At 37.5% G+C, this 22,115-nt stretch overlaps 1 protein-coding gene across 5 annotated transcripts in view; it reads right to left on the bottom strand.

The window, feature by feature from the left end:
• The window catches only part of RPGR (retinitis pigmentosa GTPase regulator), a 68,867-nt gene extending 49,222 nt beyond the window's left edge, over positions 1-19,645 (bottom strand). For all 5 annotated transcript variants that reach the window (XR_009050229.1, XM_057717698.1, XM_057717700.1 and 2 more), the window contains exons 1-9: positions 19,460-19,645; positions 17,531-17,656; positions 16,998-17,090; positions 15,503-15,565; positions 13,303-13,461; positions 11,813-11,962; positions 8,566-8,724; positions 3,823-3,978; positions 716-840 (exon numbers count right to left, since the gene is read on the bottom strand). Coding sequence is in view for 4 of the 5 variants with exons in the window: in XM_057717698.1 (XP_057573681.1) it covers positions 716-840; positions 3,823-3,978; positions 8,566-8,724; positions 11,813-11,962; positions 13,303-13,461; positions 15,503-15,565; positions 16,998-17,090; positions 17,531-17,656; positions 19,460-19,622 (1,194 nt within the window). In the remaining variant the exon portion in view is untranslated. The remainder of the gene's footprint in view (positions 1-715; positions 841-3,822; positions 3,979-8,565; positions 8,725-11,812; positions 11,963-13,302; positions 13,462-15,502; positions 15,566-16,997; positions 17,091-17,530; positions 17,657-19,459) is intronic.
• Positions 19,646-22,115: the final 2,470 nt, after the last annotated feature.

Here is a 22,115-nt window from a genome sequence, read left to right as displayed (position 1 = left end):
GAGATTCTGGTCACTGTGTTTATCACTGCATGCTCTGTATTCCTCACCCTCGGTCTGATATCTTGCACCAAGCAGGTGTTCATTAAATAGGTGTCAAATCAAGGAATGGAAGTGTTCCATAGTATGAAGCTCTGAGCCTTTAGAGAACAAATTCCAAGTGATATTATCATCACCAAGTAAACATGATTTTCAACTCTATAGTTCTTAATTGGCAAACGTGTTAGAAACAAAAGAGATACGGTGCCTGATGGGGATGTCACTGAAACAACACCTTATCCAGCCAATTAAACATATTTTCAAAACTCTTCACTTACTATCAGATTTTTTTTGTGTGCAGGATTTGAGAGTCTTAATGACATCTACTCCAACAAATATTTACAGATGACCACTGTGAGTGAGGCACTCTGCTGGGAGCTACAGGAAACACAAAGCTTCCAGACATAGCACAGTCCTGGCTCTTAAGAGACATATGAGAATGAAGAAGAAGAGTCAAGATTAGGGCAAAGGAAGATTTTAAAAGAGGAACATTAGGAAAGGGACAGATTTTCAGAGTGCCATGATGTCTGACACTTGGCCTTTTGGATATGAGTATATCTACTAGATATAGTCATGATATTATTTCATATAAACATAAAAGTACTCATTTTCTATGAAATACTGAAAGACTCAAATATAGGAATATGAACATGTAAATAGGGAAATGTGATGCCCTTACCAACTGTACTGTAAACTTCAAAAGGTTAGAACACAAAGCGGGAATGAACTGATTGGTAAAATTCTCCATTCCAAGTCCTAATTTCCCATGCCGACCATCTCCGAAAGTATACATAAGACCTAAATCTAAAGTAAAAAAAAAAAAGAAGAGAATTATAAAAGTGGATCTATTTGTAAATAGACAAACATATTAACTTACATTGCAATTTTCCCTTCATATTCTGCACTGAATTTACTCTGATCCATTGATGTTTCCATACTCTCTATGGTTTCTGTTTTCCACACATAACATTAGACAATAGATACCCCATGAATAAATCAATAAGTTCTTGGTGGCTTGTGAAGTTGACACCCAGTCGTGTGAGGTGTTGTGTGGAGCAGCAGCAATCCAGCATGAGAATTTGTGATACCATCATCTCAAGGAGGAGATTTTCGTATTTTGACTTCCTACATCCCAATACAACCTATTTTCTTTTTTCCCCAGGTCATTGATTAGGTCAGGGTTTTTCAACCTTGGCACTACAGACATTTGAGGCTAGATAATTCTTGGTTATATGGGTTTGTCCTGTGCATTGTGGGATGTTTAGCAGCATCCTTGGGCCTCTACTTACTAAATGCCCATAGAATACCCTGCCTCTGCAGTTGTGACAATCAAAAATATCTCCAGAGACTGTCATGTGTCCCCTGGGAAGACAAAATCACCACTAGTTTAGATCAATCCATCTGTCTCTTTTACTTCTGCTTCAGGGTTGTGGAAAGCTGCTGAAGGAAATGCCATAAACCAACCATGGTGCTGGTCCCTATATCAATACTGGGGTCCCCTATGTAGCTGGGCCCAAGATGATGATGAGTAGTTTTGTCGCTTCTCCCCAGTTAATCCTTTTGCCTACTGCCATAGCAGCTATTCTGTACCTTCCCTCCCCAAGGCTTTCTTTCATACTTTCCATCTCAAGTGAGGTAAGTGCCATGGAAGCAGAAGTAAAGGGAAAAGGTGCCAGCATGAGTGCAGAGGAGGGGCTCTCCCTCTAGTCCAGAGATTAGGAAAGGCTTTCAAACTGAAGCTGAAAGGATTAGGGTTTAGCTACAAGAAGAAAGGAGCAAAGAATCTTCCAGGCAGAGGCCAGCAGTACATACAAAGGCTGTGAATCAAGAGAAAACATAGCACAGTCAAGAAGCCGAAAGGCAACCAATGTGTCTGGAGCACAAAGAGGAGAGTGGTATGAGATGAGTCTGAAGAGGTAAGAAGGAATCACACCACAGAGGATCTTATTAGCTCATATTAAGAATTTTTGAACTTTATATAAAGAACAGTAATAAGCTAAATGAATGGTTTTAAGCTGGGAAATGACAAGATCATATTTGGGGACTTGTACTTTAAGATGGCAAAGTAATTGTATACTAAGAAAAGCCAAGAGCACTGCCTGAGAAAATAATTAGAAATAATGCACTAAAGTAGCAACTTCAAAAATTAATATATTAAAAACAAGTAGATTCCCTATAAATAAGCAATAACCAGTGTCTAGATTCTAAATTTAGATTGTTATAATTCTTACTATTAGGTACTTATTCCCTTTCTTTATATATACTCCTTATCATCTTTTTGCTTTCCTCCTTTTTTTGACCCTGATATCCTTATTCAAAATGTTAAGAAGGTTTTTTTTAACTTGATTATCTTTAGCCAGAAAAAATAAACTCTGAGCAAGCTGCCTGATCACACTTAGAACTTCAGAGAACTTTTAAAAACATGAGTCACTGGCTATAATGGGGAACTCGCAAGAACTTACAGATAACTCACTACATATCTCTCATGAGTTCTGGACAAAAAAAAAATTCATAACACCTGCCCCTGGGGAGGATTCATAAGCAAGAAAGTCAAATAAAGTTAGTGTTCAATTATTTGTGCTATAACTTCTTTCATCAGGAGGAAAAGTATTATGAAACTTTAACCACATAACCTAACTGTATGTTAGATAATTCACAAAAAGTGTGTATTTACTATCAGTGGCAATTTAGAGTTGATGGAAAATGGCAGTAAGGACACAGAAACTGAGCTTAAGACCCTGCAGTAAGGCATACATATCAACATCTCTTCTGGGATTATGAATGAATAATAATTCTTTACATTGATATAGTTCAATTTCATGCTACATTAACAAGGACACTGATACTTGAAAATGGGCATGTAGTTCTCTCTGAAAGGTTCTTCGGGAAAGAAGGGACAGTACGTGGTAGTACCTTGTATTTGCTGATCCCTAGTTTCCCTAAGCAGATACCATTAGATGAGCTCCATCATAGCAGAAACTTGTAAAAGAAGGGGGAAAATGCAAAATACCAGTATCTGGATTATTTCAAAATAGTATATGATTTATGACTTTTCAATGCTTTACTTTTTAGACATAAATGTGAGCTACAAATAGAGAAATTATAGAACCTTTTGTTCCAAAGTAATTAAAATTATCTATAGGTGAGTCAGTCATTTTAGGGAAGCACCTTTACTGAGTCCTATATTGGCAGCACCTAGTTTCTGAGGTTGAGAAGTAAGCCCAAAGCAGCATCTCCGCAGATAAAGGAGAAACTACAGAGCAGAAGAGCTAGAGGATCCAGGTATTCATTTAATGGTCTTTGAAGTGCCTTTCTATCTACCACTGTGGAGAAAGTAAGAAAGAGTTACTCCTGAAAACGCCTCCTGGTGGCAGAAGCATCATAAGAATTTACTCAGCCTGAATGTAGTTGTAGGATTGAACAGAGAGAATATTTCAAAATAATTTCTTTCTTAGGAGACTTTTCCCTTTGGCCTGAGCAGAGTTTAGAGCCTTCAAATCCATGCAATTTCAAAAAGATTCCAGCTTTCTGACAAAGTATAATATTACGGTCTTACCTCTGACAGCAATGACATATTTTGAGGCTCTAAATCTTTGGATCATTTACATTGATTTTAAATGAAACTAAAATATGAAAAAGTAGTTTACAACTTTATACATTGGCATATTAAACAATGAATTCCATTTTCTCAGTTATTAATTCCTTTGCTTAAATTAGATATTCATTTATTTTGTAATAAAATATACCCAGCTCCATAAGTATATTAACAGAAATTCTGATCTGTACCTGTTATCAAAGCTGTGTGATTTTCTCCACAGCAAACATAACTTATTTTCTGATCCTTAATATTCTCAATGACTTTGGGTTCTGAAGCTTCAAAAATTGAAGTGCCAAGACCCAGCTGACCAAACTGTCCCAGTCCAAAGGTGTACACGGCATTCTCTGAAAGGGGAGGGGCAAACACAAGAAAAGGATTTTAGAGGTACAGACACTGTCACCATTATATCTAGAAAAACGGTGATATTCCACCTTTTATAATGAACGTTAAGGGCCTCTCAAAGAAATACTCATATAAGAATACCTAATACTTACGTATACATTCCTCAGTGATGAAGGAAGAGAAAAATGACAAGGTACACAATTTTAACAATAATGGCATGGGCCTGATTTTATCTTTTACATATAACCATAGGAGAAATTGCTAAAGACACAAAAGTCAGTGAACTACCTAAGAAGTTCCTATAGTTACCACTCAGTTCATTAAAAAGCATCAATTGTCATTAAGCTAATTCCTTTCACTGCCTTAAATAAATGAAGTGTTTCCCACAGAAAAAGTCCTTTTAACAGTAGTTTCATGGAATAACCTATTTTACAAAACAACTTCAGAGAATTTGCATGAGAATTAAAACTTACAGCAGATATGCTAGATTTATTCACAAATAAAGCTCATTTATTAGGAAATGCAATAATAATCAAAGGAGGGGAAAAGCCTGTCCTCTACATTAATATTTTAAATGTTTTTTAATTTTATTGAAGTATAGATGATTTACAATGTTGTATTAATTTCTTCTGGACAGCAAAGTGACTCAGTTATACAAATATATGTATTCTTTTCCACATTCTTTTCCATTATGGTTTGTCACAGGATATTGAATATAGTTCCCTATGCTATACAATAGGACCTTATTGTTTATCCATCCTATATTATATTAATATTTTTGAAGTGATTCCAAAGGAACTACAATAACTTAGTAAATATTAGCTCATATAGTCTTGAGAAATAGAAAAGCACAAAAATAGGATAAATGAGTGGTGACTGAAAGTGTCCTTTTAGACACACAACTCTCCCCGGCCCCTGCCTCAGGAAACAGTGTCTACTGCTTCTCTGCAGTGCAACACATTGCCTCTCCTGCTGCAGTAACAGGAGCAAGAGCTTCAGATTCAGGTAGAAGCCCAAACCTTCATTATTACTAGCTGTGGCAAGTAGACAACCTACTTAAATTCCTTAATGCTATAATCCCTATCTAACAGCACTGCTTCGAGGATTAAATGAGAAAACATGCAGGAAGATTTCAAAACACAATAGGACATTCAGTTGTAAAAGAACATTTTTCTAAAAAAGTAATTATCTAATCAACTCACCTTACTCTGACAACAGAGGATACTGATGAACACACAACTATTGTCATATAGTTTTACATTTTTCCTAACGTTTACCTCATGAATAAGATATACAGATATTACTTCTTAAAGAAAATATGGTGTGTCAATGATATGAAGCCACACTGAGGCAACAGCAAACAGATCTTTATTTTAGTGTAAAAAATACTATCTCTTAGTTTAATTAATAATCACACAGCATATCTCCAGTTCTGAATGTTTGGCTTAATAGGAGGATGTTGGATAAATTAAAACAACTGTCTATCTCTAGCTGGCCAACAATTACTCCAAGTTTCTTGGGATGTCTGATATTAACCTGTGCAATTAGGCCATTCAGGCAGCCTGAATCATGTTATAAAAGTTTTGTTCCTTATACTGTTAGGTTCCCTTTCATGTGTTTGGATGATTAGCGATGACAATAGTTTCTATTATTTTTAAATGACTTAAGACTCTTATCTAAGGACATTTTATGCAAAAACCAATATAATTTTTAGTCATATCACCCCCGTAACAACCATGTAATTCAATATTAATAAATAGTACTATATTAGGAAAACAGATTTTATTAGTTGGCTTCAGATAAACATTTCTCTAATTTCACAGAATACATTTCATTTCACGACTAGTTACTTGTGTAGCCCTGTAGAGATCCTAAATTTGTGTAAAAATAATCTGGAGAAGTTAAGTTCTTATTTTCCTTGGGGTCCAGACTTCATTGTGGACCTAATCTAATAACTAGGCCTTTTTTGTTTTCTGATAACTGCTGTGGATGACATACAAGATTACACTGACCACTTGGCCTTACTGAGTTTGTCCCAGTTCCAGTCTGGTACTTTCTCAAAAGCAATCCATCGTTTCCCTATCGCTACAACAAGTAAGTATATTGCCTAACCTATCATAGTCACATCTAAATATCATGTTTTAAATAAATTTATCAGCAATGAACCAATTTAAATTATCTTTAAAGTATTTTAATGAATGATATCCAAATAGATTTTAAGATCAGAGTTACAGACACAAGGAAAAACAAAGGTGGGGATGGCCCCCATAGAATCATCAAATCCAAGCCCTTTCCTTTAATGAAGGGAACAATTTAAAACAGATGGTTAGCTATTCTTTGCTTTAACGTCTTGCAAAGTATTCTATAACTCTTAGATATTTAACTTAGTATTTAGTCAAACTGATGATCAATACACTCTTCAGGTCCATTCCTTCACCAATTAGGACTTGATATTTAATATTTCTGTCCACACTGTTCCAAAACACAGGTTTCTCACGAGGACTAGCTCATAATAAAGCTTTCAAAGGTCCATGGAGAAATTTAAAAAATAGGCAAAGCAGTAAATTTTCCATACGGATAAATGTATACAACTCAAGGGGATGTCTTTTATTATAAAATTAAGAGCTTCTAAATTTTTGTTTTGAAAATGCCCCTTATTTTATGATATAATGGCAAAAACAGATTGCATTTTTCTTGCAACGTCCATACTTAGCCAAATGCAAACTGGAAGCTGGCAACCATCTGTAGGTCCTCATATTCTTTTCACAAAATTAAAAACTTAAAATATAAAAACTCTGCTGGTCTGTGAGATCCCAAACTCTGAAAAAATCTGGAGAAAACAATCAATTTCTGGCAATATAGTTTTTAACTTCAAAACAAAGTCCACAGAAAGCTAAATGTCTATAACACTACAAGAAAATATCACACTTAGGTACATTTTTAAAGTATAATTATAAGAATCATGGATTATCTTGGTGAAAATATTTTATATGAAAACATTTTATAATGTATTACTGAATGACACTATTATTATATAATCAACATTTGTGTCCTCAGAATAACCTTCAAATCACCTAATAAACTAATTCTTATTATCTTTGTATAAACTGGAGAAAATACATAACACGTGAAGAATAAGTTGCATTTCTGCCTACAGAATAAATTTTCAGATAATTTATAAAGATTAACGTTTAATTCCTAGGATAAATCTTTTAGAAATTATATGAAAATTAACTTTATCAGCAGAAGTTAAAACAAAAACTTAAACCTCAGAATTATTTCCAAATTTAGAGTGGAGGCCTGGAAAAAAATTATTTTTCACTTTAAAAAGATTCCATCTGGAAACTGTAATTCTGGGAAACCATAGCTTTATAAGCATGACTGGGACTAGAATAGGAAGTCAAGGAAAAGTGATGTAAGAGAGGAAAATCTAACGATAAAATATTGCTTAATCATCTTGCAACATTTAAGCATTATCGTCTGAGAACTGGATATTATTTAAAATTTGTCTGGAACACTTCTAGCTTTGGGTTACTGAGGATTAAGTGGTGACTTCAGAAACTGTTTATGTCTTTTTTACCAAAAAATATCATAATCATTCACTACCTAACTGCATTACCTCTATACTACTCATCTAAAATAAATCTGAAAAAATAAAATAAAATAAAATAAATCTGATGCCAAGCAAATTTGGGAGCATCAATTTAGTAAGCATATTAACAAGCAGTAAGTATACTTTAATTATACTGACTAGAATCCTGAGAAGTCACATGTCATATCAAATACAAAATTCAGAAGCCAAAAGTGATTTACCTTTAAGGTTCTAACTTTCTTTTATTATCTGTAATTTAAAATCTTAACAGTTTTTAATGAATTACTATAACAGAACATAAAAATCACAAAGAAATCAGCAAGTTAGACACTGTGAATATCAAAAATAGAAGAATTATCAATGACAAGTAGAAAACAGTATTAACAGGGAGCTTCTCCAAAATAAGGAACTTCAGAAAAAATGTCAATTTTAAATAAATATGGAATACATATATATATAAGGAAAACAATTTTTTCTTGAAAATGAGCTAAAAAATGTTATTTGCTGCCCTTAAAGGTGTTAAAATCATGAAAATGTCAATTATGTTAGCAAAAACAATTCAACAAGATTCATTGTTTTCTACTTAAAAATTTCTTTCGTAGGCCAGAAATGTTTACTAACTATAGGAACAAAAGGTGGGGATCTTAATGGAAAAAGATGCAAAGCCAACTTACATGAAGTATCTAAAACAGTCAAACTTTTGAATGCAGAGACTTGCAGAGACTTGAATGGTGGTTGCCAGGGGCTGGAGCAGGGGGAGAGGGGAGCTGCTAATGAATGGGTATAAGGTTTCACCTATGCAAAGGTGAAAGTTCTAGAGATCTGCCATACAACACTGTGCCTACAGATAACAATACTGAATTGTACACTTAAAAATCTGTTAAGAGGATGGATCAGATGATGTTAAGTGTTCTTACCACAACAAAAATAAATGAACGTAAAAAAAGTTTTTTTCATCAGCTACCACAGAAAGCAGGGAATGGAGCTGCACACATACCTGTGAGAGCAACCGTGTGCCCTCCACCACAAACTACTTGGATCACCTTCTCAGGAATTCCAGGTACCAGCTGTGGCACTTTGTGATTACTCAGCAGCTTTTGGGGAAGACCTAACTTCCCATACTCAGATTCTCCAAAGGTGTACAGTTCTCCCTCCGCTATTGAAAGAAAAGAACAGTGACCAATGATGACATAGATGTGAATAAAATATCGGTCTTTTTGGTATGTGTTCTCACATTCGATAAAAGAAAATGTAGAAAATCCCAACTTCATAAATTTGACCTTTCTTGAGATATTTTTACTGAATGGTAAGAAAATAAAGGTAGATTTTCCCTTCCCCTTGATTATTCTAATCCAAATTCTTCATGAAGAATTCACAACCATCACTACTAGTAACAACTAGAAAATTATTTTACCTGTTTCACAATAAAGATGATCTTACTTCTACCTACTTTTTATAAAGCAAATGATTCAACATTAAACCCCCATAAGGACATGGATTTTGTCTTGCTCACTACGGTACTGCAAGAACTTAGCAGTGTGTCTAGTACATTAAACATTTAATGAATACTTGTTGAATAAATAATTGCCTTTTATGAAACTTAGTATAGAAAACTCATTTCTGTGCGAAGTAAATATGGTGAGTGAGCCTAAAGATAGCAGATTTTACTCAGATGACACTTTTTCCAGAAAGACTATTAAGGAACTTATATTTAATCACTGCCTTGTCCATACCAATACTATTGATTTGCTTCTGTTATCACACTTACACACTATACTTTGACTATGAGCTTCTTGAAAGCAGGAACTTTTTCATTCATTTCTAAGACCTGAACTGAGTTCTATAAAGCAGGAATTTAAAAACTGTGATAAATACATCATCTAATCTAAAGATCATGACACAAAAAAGATTATCACCATTGATATAAGGCAAGAGGTAACATAGCACCTCTTGTATTATTTGCATGTCTCTAAGAGAAGCATGACTGACTGACGACCAGCCCCTGGAAATGTGGCCCTTGGGAGTGTGCTTTGTGTTGCTGATTGATGTTTTTGTTATGCACACCTGGAGAAATGAATTATGCCAGCTCAGCAAGAAGCTAAGAGAGGGTGGCTTTGCACAAACATCAACCCTGATGATGTATACCTGGTTTCACTGTTGAGAGACCTGAGCTGCAGTTGCCATGACTAGTTGCTAAGACTACTTGCCAGCAGGATGTGCCTACATGACACCAGCCACCCACATAAAAGCCTCAGACCCTAAGAATAGAGTGGGCTTCCCTGAGCAGAGACATTACACACATATCCCTGTAGGTCACTGCCAAAGAGAAAACATGTCCTGTGTGGCCTTGGAAGAGGAAGGACTAGGAAACACATACTGGACCTCTCTGGAGGATACAGATCTTTCCTGCTGCTTTTGCTCATGTATTCTTTGCTGTAATAAATCTTAGCCATGAGTATAACCAGCTACTAAAGCTTGAGAGCCCTTCTAGCAAATCAGAACTTAGGGAGGTTGTGTGACATCTAACACACATGGTATGTGCCACTTAAAACTTGGTCAAATAGTGCAAACACAGCTATACTCATTTTCTAGATTGATCTGCACAAAAAATGAAGTTTCCTGAACCATGGTTTTCTCTGAAGTATTTAGCAAACACTGGCACAGAAGTGCTCAGTAAGTCAGCACGTTCCCCTTTTTCCCATGCTTCTTGCCTCTCACATGAAAGGGGTTACTAAGTTCAGACAAGTCTCTTCCTACTACTGTCTATAAATTCCTGCCGCTCCTCACACCTTAAATGAGTGAACTGTATGGTATGTGAGCTATACATCAACAAAGCTTTTTTTTTAAAAAGGCATAAAGAAAGAAAACAAAACAAAAAAGTTCAATGTAATGCCCATTGGTTAAAACGAATAATTCCACCTGTTTCCCCACTAGCTAAAGCAGTAGTAAATAAAAATTGATTCTGGCAGTTTTATTAAGGTGCAAATATAACACAATGCTTTTGATTATTTGTTTTTCCATGTGTGTTTTTCTTCCTGTTTTTTGTTTCAGAAACAAAGTGAGCACAGACTATACCAACCCTAGCAGCCCTAAAGTTGCAAATAAGTTGGTATGTGGTATTGCCCCAAGGAACACAATTTATCATTCACTCACTCACCTCCTCATTCAACAATATTTATTAATTGTCAGTTTCTTCAAGACACAAACTGACACAGTAGTGAACAAAACCAGCCAAGTCAGAGTTTGCCCTTTCTTGGTACCAAGTTGTTACCAATTCATTGGTAAACCTGGGGGGGGGCACTGGGATAGGTCAAGAAGCACTTTCTAAACCTGAATCTGAGGTGCACAGAATAAAGAGTAAATGTATAAAACAAATATTTAGAGAGACATCTGAGAGGGTCCATAGAACTGTTTCTGCTAGGTGTTTTACTGTTAGGAAAACCGTAAATAAGATGGAAAACCATGATCATACTTCTGCTATTACTAGTAGTGTAGAGGTAGGCTATAATATTTAGAGTCCAACATTTAAAATATTTTAACTAAGGTAGAAAAGGTTGCCAGTGAGCACAGGAAAAGGAGAAATTGGGGAGCCTGAGAAAAGTCCCACCAAAGGAAAGCATATCCCATACTGAGCTCTCTTCCTTTTCATCTAATCTTCATCCCTATTCCTACAACGAAAATCTATGACTCATGTGCTAGAACAATGAAAGCAAATTATCAGGACAAGAGTAGAGTAGGTCAAAGTACAGAGCCAAGTGGATCCAGACAAAAGAGGCTCATAGGTCTTGTTTTTAATGCCAAAGAGTCTAAGTTTCAGAACCAAAATTTAGAAGGGTTTCTTATGTATAAATTTTGTTTTCCTAATAGACCTAACATTCATTAAAAAAACTGAACATGTCAGATAGTTTGAAACTATAAACACTCATTGTTGAAATGAAGAAAAAGGGAATCCCCTGGCAGTCCAGTGGTTACGACTCTGTGCTTTCACTGCCGAGGGCCTGGGTTCGATCCCCGGTTGGGGAACTAAGATCCCGCAAGCCATGTAGCATGGCCAAAAAAAAAATATATATATATACTGAAATGAAGAAATACTGTGACCTAAAACAGAACAAAATTATTTCATTACATGTAGTACCATGGCAATATTTCTACAGAAATGTAGAATGCTATGTCATTTTATTATTAATTTAGTAATAACTTAGAAATGGGAGATAACATGAGAAATCCAAACTGTTCTGCCTTACTTGTTACAAAGGCTGAATGGTAATATCCACAAGAGATCCAGGAGATAGGTTTTCCAATGGTCACTCGATGAGGGACACAAATATTAGTTATATTTTGTAAACCAATTTGTCCTTCAGAATTGTCGCCCCACATGAAAAGCTCTCCATCCTCTACAAAGAAAACACAAAGAGGAAAAAAGGTTTTAAGAGGTAGTGGAGATGGCAAGTTATATTTCCAACAGGGCATTTTTTAATTTAGAAAAATTATGTATCTTGAAAGAAAAGTACTAAGACATTTATACCAGGCAGCTACTTAACAGTACAATTTCTATTATGAAATGCTTCTATAATGATAAAGGATAGAGAATAACCTAATGTAAATCACTTTAGTCATGTCCATATTATCTCAATAGCAAAGACAGAATGTCCTTTCCTATAATAACCTTTTCTTATTCTAATGTCTCGAAACAGAAAATGGTTCACTCCTTTCAAGTAGTCTACCTGCAACTGCACTGAACAACAGCACGAGTCACACTGGACATCTCCTGGGCAAGTCCCAGGTTGAAAGGGCCTGGAAGACCTTGCTCTGAGAACATTGTGGGAATGATGCTTTAAAGGAAGAAAAAAATTAAATAAATGTATTTCACTAACTCCTCCCCCCCCCACAATTTACAACTGAAAACACATAATCTAACTTCAGAGAACAGGAGATATATTAGCATACATAACATTTCAAAAACAGGTTAATTTACGTGCTTTCTGATAAGGGTTGCGATGTCAGGAAAAAAAAACTAAGAGAAATATTTTAGAAAATAATTATCAAGACTTATTTACTTACATCTTTTAATGGAAAGTTTTAAAATTTTTGAAGTGGTTTAATAATAAAGCAAATAAAAGGAAAATTGAAACTAAGAACCAAAAGGAGAGGTCTAAATGCTAACTGTGTGGCTGACAGAACTGAAGGGGTGGAGCTGCAGATCCGACTCTGACTCTCCTGACGGCCAGGGCAACACTGCACATTACACAGCTCTCCGGATCTGAACAGAGAAGCATACCAGCAGCTTCTTCAGTAAGACATGTTTATCTCGGCTCCAAATTTTAAAGGAATTTCTCATATGGGCTTTAGATAGGGAGGGAATAGACATACAATGACCATTACAAACTGCATTTTAATAACATATATCCAACAGATTTCGAGGATGTTTCTGACAGCAACTTCATTAAAGCTGAAATATAACTTTCAGAACACACAATGAAGATAATGTTTAATATCTAAAGGAACAGATGGATAGCAGAGCTTAGAATTTATTTAACAATTACCTTCTAAATGTATGTAAGCATAAAGCTGTAATATATGTCATGATTTTAAGTTCCATTGTAAATGTCTTCTGAAAACACATGGTGAATGAAAGAAAACTAAACGGCATTGCTGTCTTCAGTTTACTGACTTGGTATATCCTGGTCTAAAAAAAAAGGGATGTGTCCCAGTTTGAAATGGAAAAAAGTCTTACCAGTCAGTGCAGCTGAAGTGTTAGACCCAGCAGAGAGTTGTTTAATCTTATGCTGGGATGTAAAAAAACTAATTAGATGAAAAGTGTTTCTCTCGTCAGTATCACCAAGTCCCAGCTGTCCTTCATTATTTCCTCCAGTGGCATATACTTTGCCTCCTTCTGCACATGGAAAAGAAAACATCAGTATGCCATAGTCACCATCGTTATGAGGTAGACCAGTGTGTACCAGATAGTTCTTCTATTACCAGTGAAGAAAATTGAAAGCTGGCATTACCCTACGATTTGGTGAACAACTTCATTTTGGTGTCAAAAATACAGCAAAGCAAGCAAGGCTCTACATTTTTGTGAGATTTTATAAATCATTCTAGAGTTTTAGTAGCAAATGAAATGCATAGAATGTGTGGAAAGTATTTTCTTGCTAATGCAAAACCATTAGTTCAGAGCAAAAAAGAAAGTAATTTCCAAATTAGTTTATAATCCAAATCAAACTATTTTAAAAGAGATGTGGCTCATTAATTTTAACTTCCATACCCATTAAAGCTAAGATATAATAGTTAACAAATAAGCAAACGAGGCAAATACAAGAATGTAATTAGAAATGTGAAAATTTTCTGTTGTATAATTATTTTAATTTTCTAGCTAAATATGAAGGCAATATAGCATTGTGTTTAGGAGAGAGGACACCAAAACCAGACTTCTTGGGTAAGAATTCTGGCTTGCCACTTATCAGCTGTGTAACTTTGGGCAAGCTATCCTTAACCTCTCAGTGTCTCATTTTCCTCATCTGTAAAATGGGATAATAATAATGTCTACTCCACAGAGGTGTTATGAAGATTAAATGAGTTAACATTTATAAAATTCTTAGGATGGCACTTGGCACACTGTAAGCAAAACATAAATGTTAACAATTTTCTTAATCACATAAGAAGTATATCATTCCTAGATAATAAGCATTGCCAGTAAGCTCTAAAGTAATGAAATATAAAGATACACATATTACAATTAGTTATATCTGTCATAAAAATGCACATGAAATTAAAGCCTCACTAAATTATAGGGGAAACAGGACAAAATCATTCTGAATCAGTGAAAATTTAAAACTAGGGATATTATTTTAGAAAAAATGAAACCTAATTGAGGAAACAAGACTAGCTTTCAAATGGAAGCTACTACAAGGCCACGTGGAATTGAACCACACAATTTAACTATATGCAGCAAACCAGAGTTGGTGCTATGCTGAAGCAGTTCAGAGAACAATATAAGGAAAAAGTTGAATAGTCACAAAAAGCTCGATGGAAGAAGTAAGACTTATAATGCATCTTAAAAGACAAGAATGTGAGTAAGAGAAAGAAAAAAATACATTTCAGCAAAGGAAAAGTATGAGTGAGGGCAGAGAGGTGAGACAGGGGCCAAAGTAGTGAGAACAGCCTGAAGACAGAAGAAGCTGTGTGTGCGGGAAAGGAGACAGGAAAGATTGCTCAGTGGTCAGGGCCTGGATGTCTAATTATTCCAGCAGGATTTGTTGAAGACTACCTTTTCTGCACTTAATTGCCTTGGCACCTTTGTCAAATATTACTTGGGCATAAACATGTGGGTCTATTTCTGGACTCTATTCCATTAATCTTTGTCTATCTTCTCACTAATAACACACTGTCTTGATCACTGTAGCTTTACAGTAGGTCTTGAAATCAGGTAGTAGTGCTAGTCCTCCAATTTTGATCTTTTCAAAGTTGTTTTGGCTATTCTTGGTCCTCTGCTTTTCAATACAAACTTTAGAATTACCTTGTGAATTTCTACACACACACACACACACACACACACACACACAGCCTGCTTGGATTTTGATTGGAATTGTGCTAACTCATATCAATAGGCTTTTGGGTAGGGCTTCCACTCACCCTCAGAAAAGAAGAGGGAAGAGCAAGATGAGGAGCAAGTGTCCCCTGAGGTGTGCATACAGGTAAGGAGATGCTGTCCCTTGACATAATCTAAGAAAAGAAGCTTTTTCTTCAGCCACTTAATATCTATCTGCATATTTTCATAGGCAAACAAGTGTATTAACCATTTACAATTTTTAAAAATCCTAATCTTACTGTTGCCAAGGTACCTCTTCTATTAATTTTACAAAGTCACAAACGTTACTGGAGTGAGACCTCAGTCCTCAAATTGGGCAGGAAGTCATACAGATTGAATACTATACCTGTTGAAACTAGGGTGTGGTTCCTTCCACAGGCAGCAAATTTCACTTTTTCCGGTTTTAAAGCTAAAAATATAAAAATATGACAATGAAGATATTTTATGATTATGGAAATGATAAATAATCCAGGTCAAATGATAACCAAGTGGTAGAACAGACTTAAACCCAGTCCTGTCTGACTCCAAAGTTGATGTTCATAACTAATAAATCAAAAGTTCTTGGAAGCAGTTGTGCATCAGAATAACCAATGGTGCTTTGAAAAAAAACAGATAGTTCAGTCTGACACCTGGAGAACCTGAGTCAGTAGGTCTGAGGTAAGGTCTACGCACCTATATATTATTTAAAACTCCACAAGCAATTAACATGTGCTAAGATACACTGCATTGTTTTGCTGCTTCTTCACCAACCTGATCTATTCCCTCATCTGCCACCACCATCATCAAGCTTACTTTCTACCTCATGCAACAAAGCACTACTCCAATATTCACAGGCAGACACCTATGTTGAAGTCCTTCACTCTTTCACTTACGTATTAAAATCACTTACAGAACATCTCCTAAGTGCTTAGCATAGGGGCTGCAAATATCACTAAGACAGAGTCCCTGGTCTCGAGGATCTCATAGTCTAGACAATCCTGTTACTTTGTCTATTAGATATTCGACAGTAAGGATCACAGGCACTGTAAATAAACCCAAGGGTTTAGTAGACTGCGCTCAATAAATATTTTTTGACGGAGTGGAATACTTTAAAAGTTCCACAACAATATCTATAAATAGCACAGATATGATAAATTAACACTGAAATTTTGCGCTGAAATTAAAAATTTGGCTACAAAGATAAAGAATACTGCTTTTGTTATATCCCAAGGAATCACCATCACCATCACCAACCAAACAGAAGCTTTTGCACATAATGGCAAGAAAGCTTTGTAAAGATATCATATGTCTCGTATTTTCTGGGACAATCCTGATTTGAAATCTTTTGTCCTGTTGTTCCTGTAAGAACACTAGTAACAATCATCCCCTAGTCCCGATATTTTCTTCAGCATATCTGCTAACTACATATAGCAGGGTAAAGTGTGTTTTATAAAACCAACAACTACACAGAACCATGATGTCCACAACTCTAACAAATGAGACAAAGCTCAAAATCCTAACATATATTGTTTGTTCTCTGTATATACAATAACAGTAATATTTAAGTTGGTTTACAAACAGGCAAAAAAAAAAAAAAAAAAGGATGTTCAAGTGCAATATCATAGAATTGTGGTCTCTGGGTTTAAAATCAATAGGATTTTTAGACCCTAACATATAAAAGTAGTTCTGAACATCACATGAAAAATAAAGTTAAGTGCCAAAAACATTCAAGTAAATCTCGGAAAATAAAGAACTAAAGGCTTTCTTATTTATAATATGATATTAAAGAATTACACAATCAATATAAAAGTACTTTATATGGTTTAAGTATTTAAAGTGATAAAGAAGAAAAGATCCCAAACCTTTGACACACGTTGGCTTGTTAACAGTCGATCTTGATCCTAATCCTAACTGACCCCAGTTGTTACTGCCAAACATGAAAAGCTTATTATTTCCTGGTGGGAAGGAAAAAGAAATTATAAATTGAAGCATTTTCAACATGATGTGAGATGAAGTCATCACAAAGCAATAAAAAAGCTGTACTTAAACACTGTCATTGCTTTTACATGTTGGAACAGGTTACCTTGCCCATCCACTACAGCCATATTCTTTTAGGTATAAAGAGTTTCTAAGATTATACAGTAATAATTTTTTGAATATATAGATATATTCAGATAGATTTATTCTAAGAAAGTAATATGTATAGAAAATCACACTTAAATATACTAAGGGAACTTAAAAGTCACTCTTGATAAATCAATTTGTCAAGAATTCTCTGGCAAAGTAAAAAAAATCCACTTTCTGTATATCTTGAAGATGTTTCAAACACAGCACATCTATAATACTTAGGATTCTCTTAAGTATTACTATCTTCATTTAAGATTTTAACACTAACCTGTAATAACAGCAGTATGTTCATCTCCACATGAAAGATATATAGGTATGTCTTTTTTAAACCAGAATTTGCTGGGAACATTTTCAGCAAATCTAGTTTTTCCGAACGTAAACACAGCACCCGAATCTGCAAATATGTAAGAGTTTGGATTTCACAACTTTTATTATGTTGCCTGTTAATTAAAATATTTTTCCAGTAATTTATCTATACACATTTCTTGTCTCCTAACAGCTTGGCTTCCACTCCAAAACTGCCTACACCCTCCTTTTTTCATCTTAACTCAGTTTTACTCCTCAGACTTCATTCTAGTTTTATTTATGAAATCTACTCAATTAATTATGTATTATTCATTTACTAGTTAAAGTAAGAAATACGCTGTCACAATGACTAAGAGTCCTGCTCTCACAAGGAGGACCATCTACTCCCTGGAATGAGATGATCACTCGATGCCCCACTCACGCTGGTGAACACCTCATGGTCTAGCCCCTGACTGAGAGCTTTTCTCTACAGAGACACAGGACAGTGTTGAGCTTCATCATGAACATCCTGAGGACGCAGGGTGTTGAGATTTTTACATTCTTAAATTAAGTTATTAAATACTACCTAATGGGAGGAGTATTCACAAACTGTTTTAGTCCATTACCATTTTGGAGAGAGACCAAAAACTACCAGACACTACCAAAAACTACCCAATAACTATCTAAACACACACATAGACACAGACACAGACACACACACACACACACACACACACACAGAGGAGGCCAGATCCAGCTTTTGAGGAAATCTCAAGGAGGATGGTCACACATGAAGAAAATAAATGGGTACCATAAAGAAAGACATAGCAAACACAAGTATTAATAATAAATATTAATGCTCAAGAGATTAGCCACTGTGGAAAACCTTTTGATAACAATTGTGAGGTGTGTTAGTTCAAACTGATAATTGACATATAGGATGCCAGGTTCCAGAACAGGCTCTGAGTTTTTGTAGAATGAATAATTTCAACGGTTTTGTCCTTTATAGAATGAATAATTTTAACTGTTTTGTCCTGCTCTGGCTTCCCAGAAAGCCTTCCCCGTTCCCCTCACCCCAAGCCAGGATTTGGTGGCTCTGCTCTGGTCCCCTGGCATGTACTGTTAAACGATACTGTCATTTTGTTTAGTTTCGTGTATCTCTCACTAAGCTGTGAACCCGAGGCAGGAATCTAATCACGTTTGAGCCCAAGAGCATGGCAGAAACGCAATACATGTTTCAGTGAATATATGATTCTACTCTAAGCCAGTGTTTTTTCAAACTGTTGGTCTGACCCATTAGTGGGTCAGAAAATCAACTTAGTGGGTCACAATGACCATTTTTAAAGAAATGTACTAGAGAAAAGATCTGAGCGCATCTCAAGTGGCTAGAGTAAGTACTGCTTTTGGATTACACAGTACGTACGCGGTACTGGGTCACAATGCCAAAGGTTATTTCTGGAGCTCAGGGAAAAGTCTTTAAAAACCACTCGCTAACGACTCCTTCGTTTCTCCAAGGCGTTTTCCCCATCCTTTTACCCCACGTCCCCTGGTCACCCACTCTTTACTGTGTTCAATACACAACCGGGTTCTGAGGACCTCGAATGAAGTACTTTGGGAGGCTCATAGGGAGGTAAAAACGGTCCCTGCCGTCGAGAAACTCATCGAAAACTTATTTTAAGGAATTAGAAGAAAGACCGGCACCCCCTTCCCCGTAGTCCCCCTTCCCGTCCCTCCCCTTCTTTCCTCTGCCCTCAGTCTCCCGCGCGGGAGCGGCCGGAGATCCAACCGAAGTCGGGCGGCCGCGGCCCGGGCCTGTCCCCCGACGGGGCCGGCCTGGAGGCGGGGCCTGGCCGCCCGCCCGCCCGCGGACCCTCCCTCCCGGCCCGCCGCCACCGCCGTGGGCGCCACTCACCGGGCACAATCTCCTCGGGTTCCCCCATGTCGAGGGCGCTACGGGAAGCCTGCGCCTGGGCCGGGAAGGCGGTGGGGGCGACTCGGTGCGGCCTAAGGCAGCGCCTCAGCCCCGAAGCGGGCCCCGGAAGCCCCCTGGACCCCCATAGCGACTCTCCGGGCATCGGAGACTCCCGCGTTCCCGGAAGTCAACAAACAGCCGCCAGGGGCAACGGAGGCGGAGCGTTCCAGCGCAAGGCGGGGCGGGCGCCGGGGATAGAGGAGCGGAGGGCGGGCGGTCGGCACGTGCGCAGGCGCAGACTCAGCGAGAGGCTGCGGTAGAGGCCGCGCGCCCTCTGGTGGCCGGGAGAGGAGGGGCGGCCACGCCGCGCCGTAATGTCCCAAAGTGTACGCGCTTACGCTGAAGACCCAGGCCCCCCAGGCCCCGCCCCTGGATAGTGACAGACGTCACAAATACCACATCCCCTCTCACTCAAGCTACGTGAGACAGGCAAACGTCAACACACAACTGTGTTAATACTAGTAATAGTGACCATGTATAACTGAGATAAGCACTCTGTTAAACATCCTAAATCACATTTGTATCCACATCATCTAACTCCCAAACCTGGCATATACTAGATGCTCATTAAATACGTATTAGATGAATGAGTCCTACTACAGCCCTGCAAGGTGGTTCATGTTATCCCCGTTTATGGATGTGAAGATTATACAATGGAAGAGGTGGGGTCCAGTTTAGCTAGTCCTGCCTGTAATCTGAACATTCCTCAGCCCCCTGCCCCTCCTTCCACAGAAGGAGACGGCTGAGGTGTGCAATCTGCTACTGACAGGTACTTGCACAAAGAGATTCACTGACACCAGAACATCACTGTTCTAGAATTCGGCCAGAGATGTTACATTTTTCTACAGTTTCTTATGTGAAGGAAAAATATTGCCTGCCATATTAACAAACAAATGATGGCCATCAAGCCATCAGGCACTACCTGCCCCCACAGCCACCAATGGTGAGCCCTGAGGGAACTCAGGATGGAGACAAAGGGGTTGCCAGCTGCCAAACCCTCAGCCACAGCAGCCTCCCCCAAAGGTGTGCCCTGAGGGGACTCAGGATGGGAAAGAACAGGCCCCTAGATAGCTGGCCCCAGGTAGCTAAGGTGCATATAAAAGGAATGATTTCAATGAGCCCAAACTCTTGCATCTTCCCATACATAGAAAATAGCTATTTAATACATATACATCTTAAGAATTAAAACAAAATAAAAAAAAGCTAAATTCATTAACTTGAGATGTATGATTAATATTTTGATTTCCATTGCAAAACTCCTATATATCCTAGCTCCTTCCTCACCTCTTCCAAGCAGTCCCTCAGAGCTGAGAGGCTGTCTTCCGGGTTTAAGTCCTCAGTTTTGTCCACCAAGTAAAACAGAATTCTCAACTTTTAGGTTGTACTTTTTTTTCAGTTGACACAGTTTCCCATGCATCAACACTTGACCTTCATAAAACAAAGAGGCAAAATGCCATCTTCCAGGATGACTAGATGTATATACGTATGGTAGTTGTGGGCATGGGCTCTAAAATCAGACAAAGCTGGATTCAAGGATCCCTGAATTCCTGTGTGTACTAGCGTGTGTACTGACTTTCTCAGGGAGTTTGCATTCAAACTAGGAGGGGAGATTATCCAATATACAAATAATCGTTTACTTACCAAGCAAAGTGGGGGTTACTAAGAAAGTGTTTTAACAAGGAGCATTGACCCGATGTGAGAGGTTAAGAAAAGCTTATCTGAAGAAAGGATGTTAAATCTTAAGAACTGAGGAAACAACTGGGAGGGGTGAGAGAGCTCTGAACAAAGAGTAAATCACCTGCAAAGGCGCATAAGGAGCTTGGCTCTTTCCAGGTGCTCAAAGAGGTGACACTGGCTCATGGCAAAGTGGCAGGATCTTGGGCCTGTTACAAATCTGAGATTTTATCCTGAGGACAAGGGGAAGCCACTGAGGGTTTTTAAGCAGTGAATTGATGGGATCAGTTATGTGTATTCCTGCAATCATTCTGCGTGGCTGCTTGGTGGAAAATAATTTGGAACAGGAAGGAGGGTTCACAGTCTATTGCAGAAATTCAGACAAGCATCACGCTGGCTTGAAATCCAGTGCATTGGCACCTGAGAGGAGCAGACAGATTCGAAAACATTTTAGGAAGGAGAATCAACAGGAAATGGTGTCTGACTATTGACTCCTAGGCAAGGTAGGAGCTCTCAGAGCAACAACAAAAGAAGGGCCCCTAAATTATTTTGGAGAGGATTCAATATTCTTTTTAAAAGCATCATAATAGTCACTGTGGGAAAATCAGAATTTAAAAGACTTACTTGAGTTATGACATGCTTTAGTTTGTTTTTTATTTCAAAATATAGTTAAGCACATTTTCGTGCCGAGCACTCCCAAAGGGATTGACGCAACCCTATTCCCAGGTTCCAAAATAAGCAAATAGGACAAGGCTGGCGCCATTTACTGAGAGGGGGAACGCAGAGGAAGGAGGAGCAGCAGGGGTTGATGTTAAGTAAGTAGAGGGGAGAGAACTTGCCAGTCCAGCCTTGCCCACACTAAGACATCAAAGTGGAGGCACAGAACTGAGCAGGCAATAGGTGAGCAGAAGCTCCAGGTGGA

This window comes from Hippopotamus amphibius, chromosome X, assembly GCF_030028045.1.
Source record: "Hippopotamus amphibius kiboko isolate mHipAmp2 chromosome X, mHipAmp2.hap2, whole genome shotgun sequence".
In the NCBI taxonomy this organism is placed as follows: domain Eukaryota; kingdom Metazoa; phylum Chordata; class Mammalia; order Artiodactyla; family Hippopotamidae; genus Hippopotamus; species Hippopotamus amphibius.
This window is presented reverse-complemented; position numbering and strand designations above follow the sequence as displayed.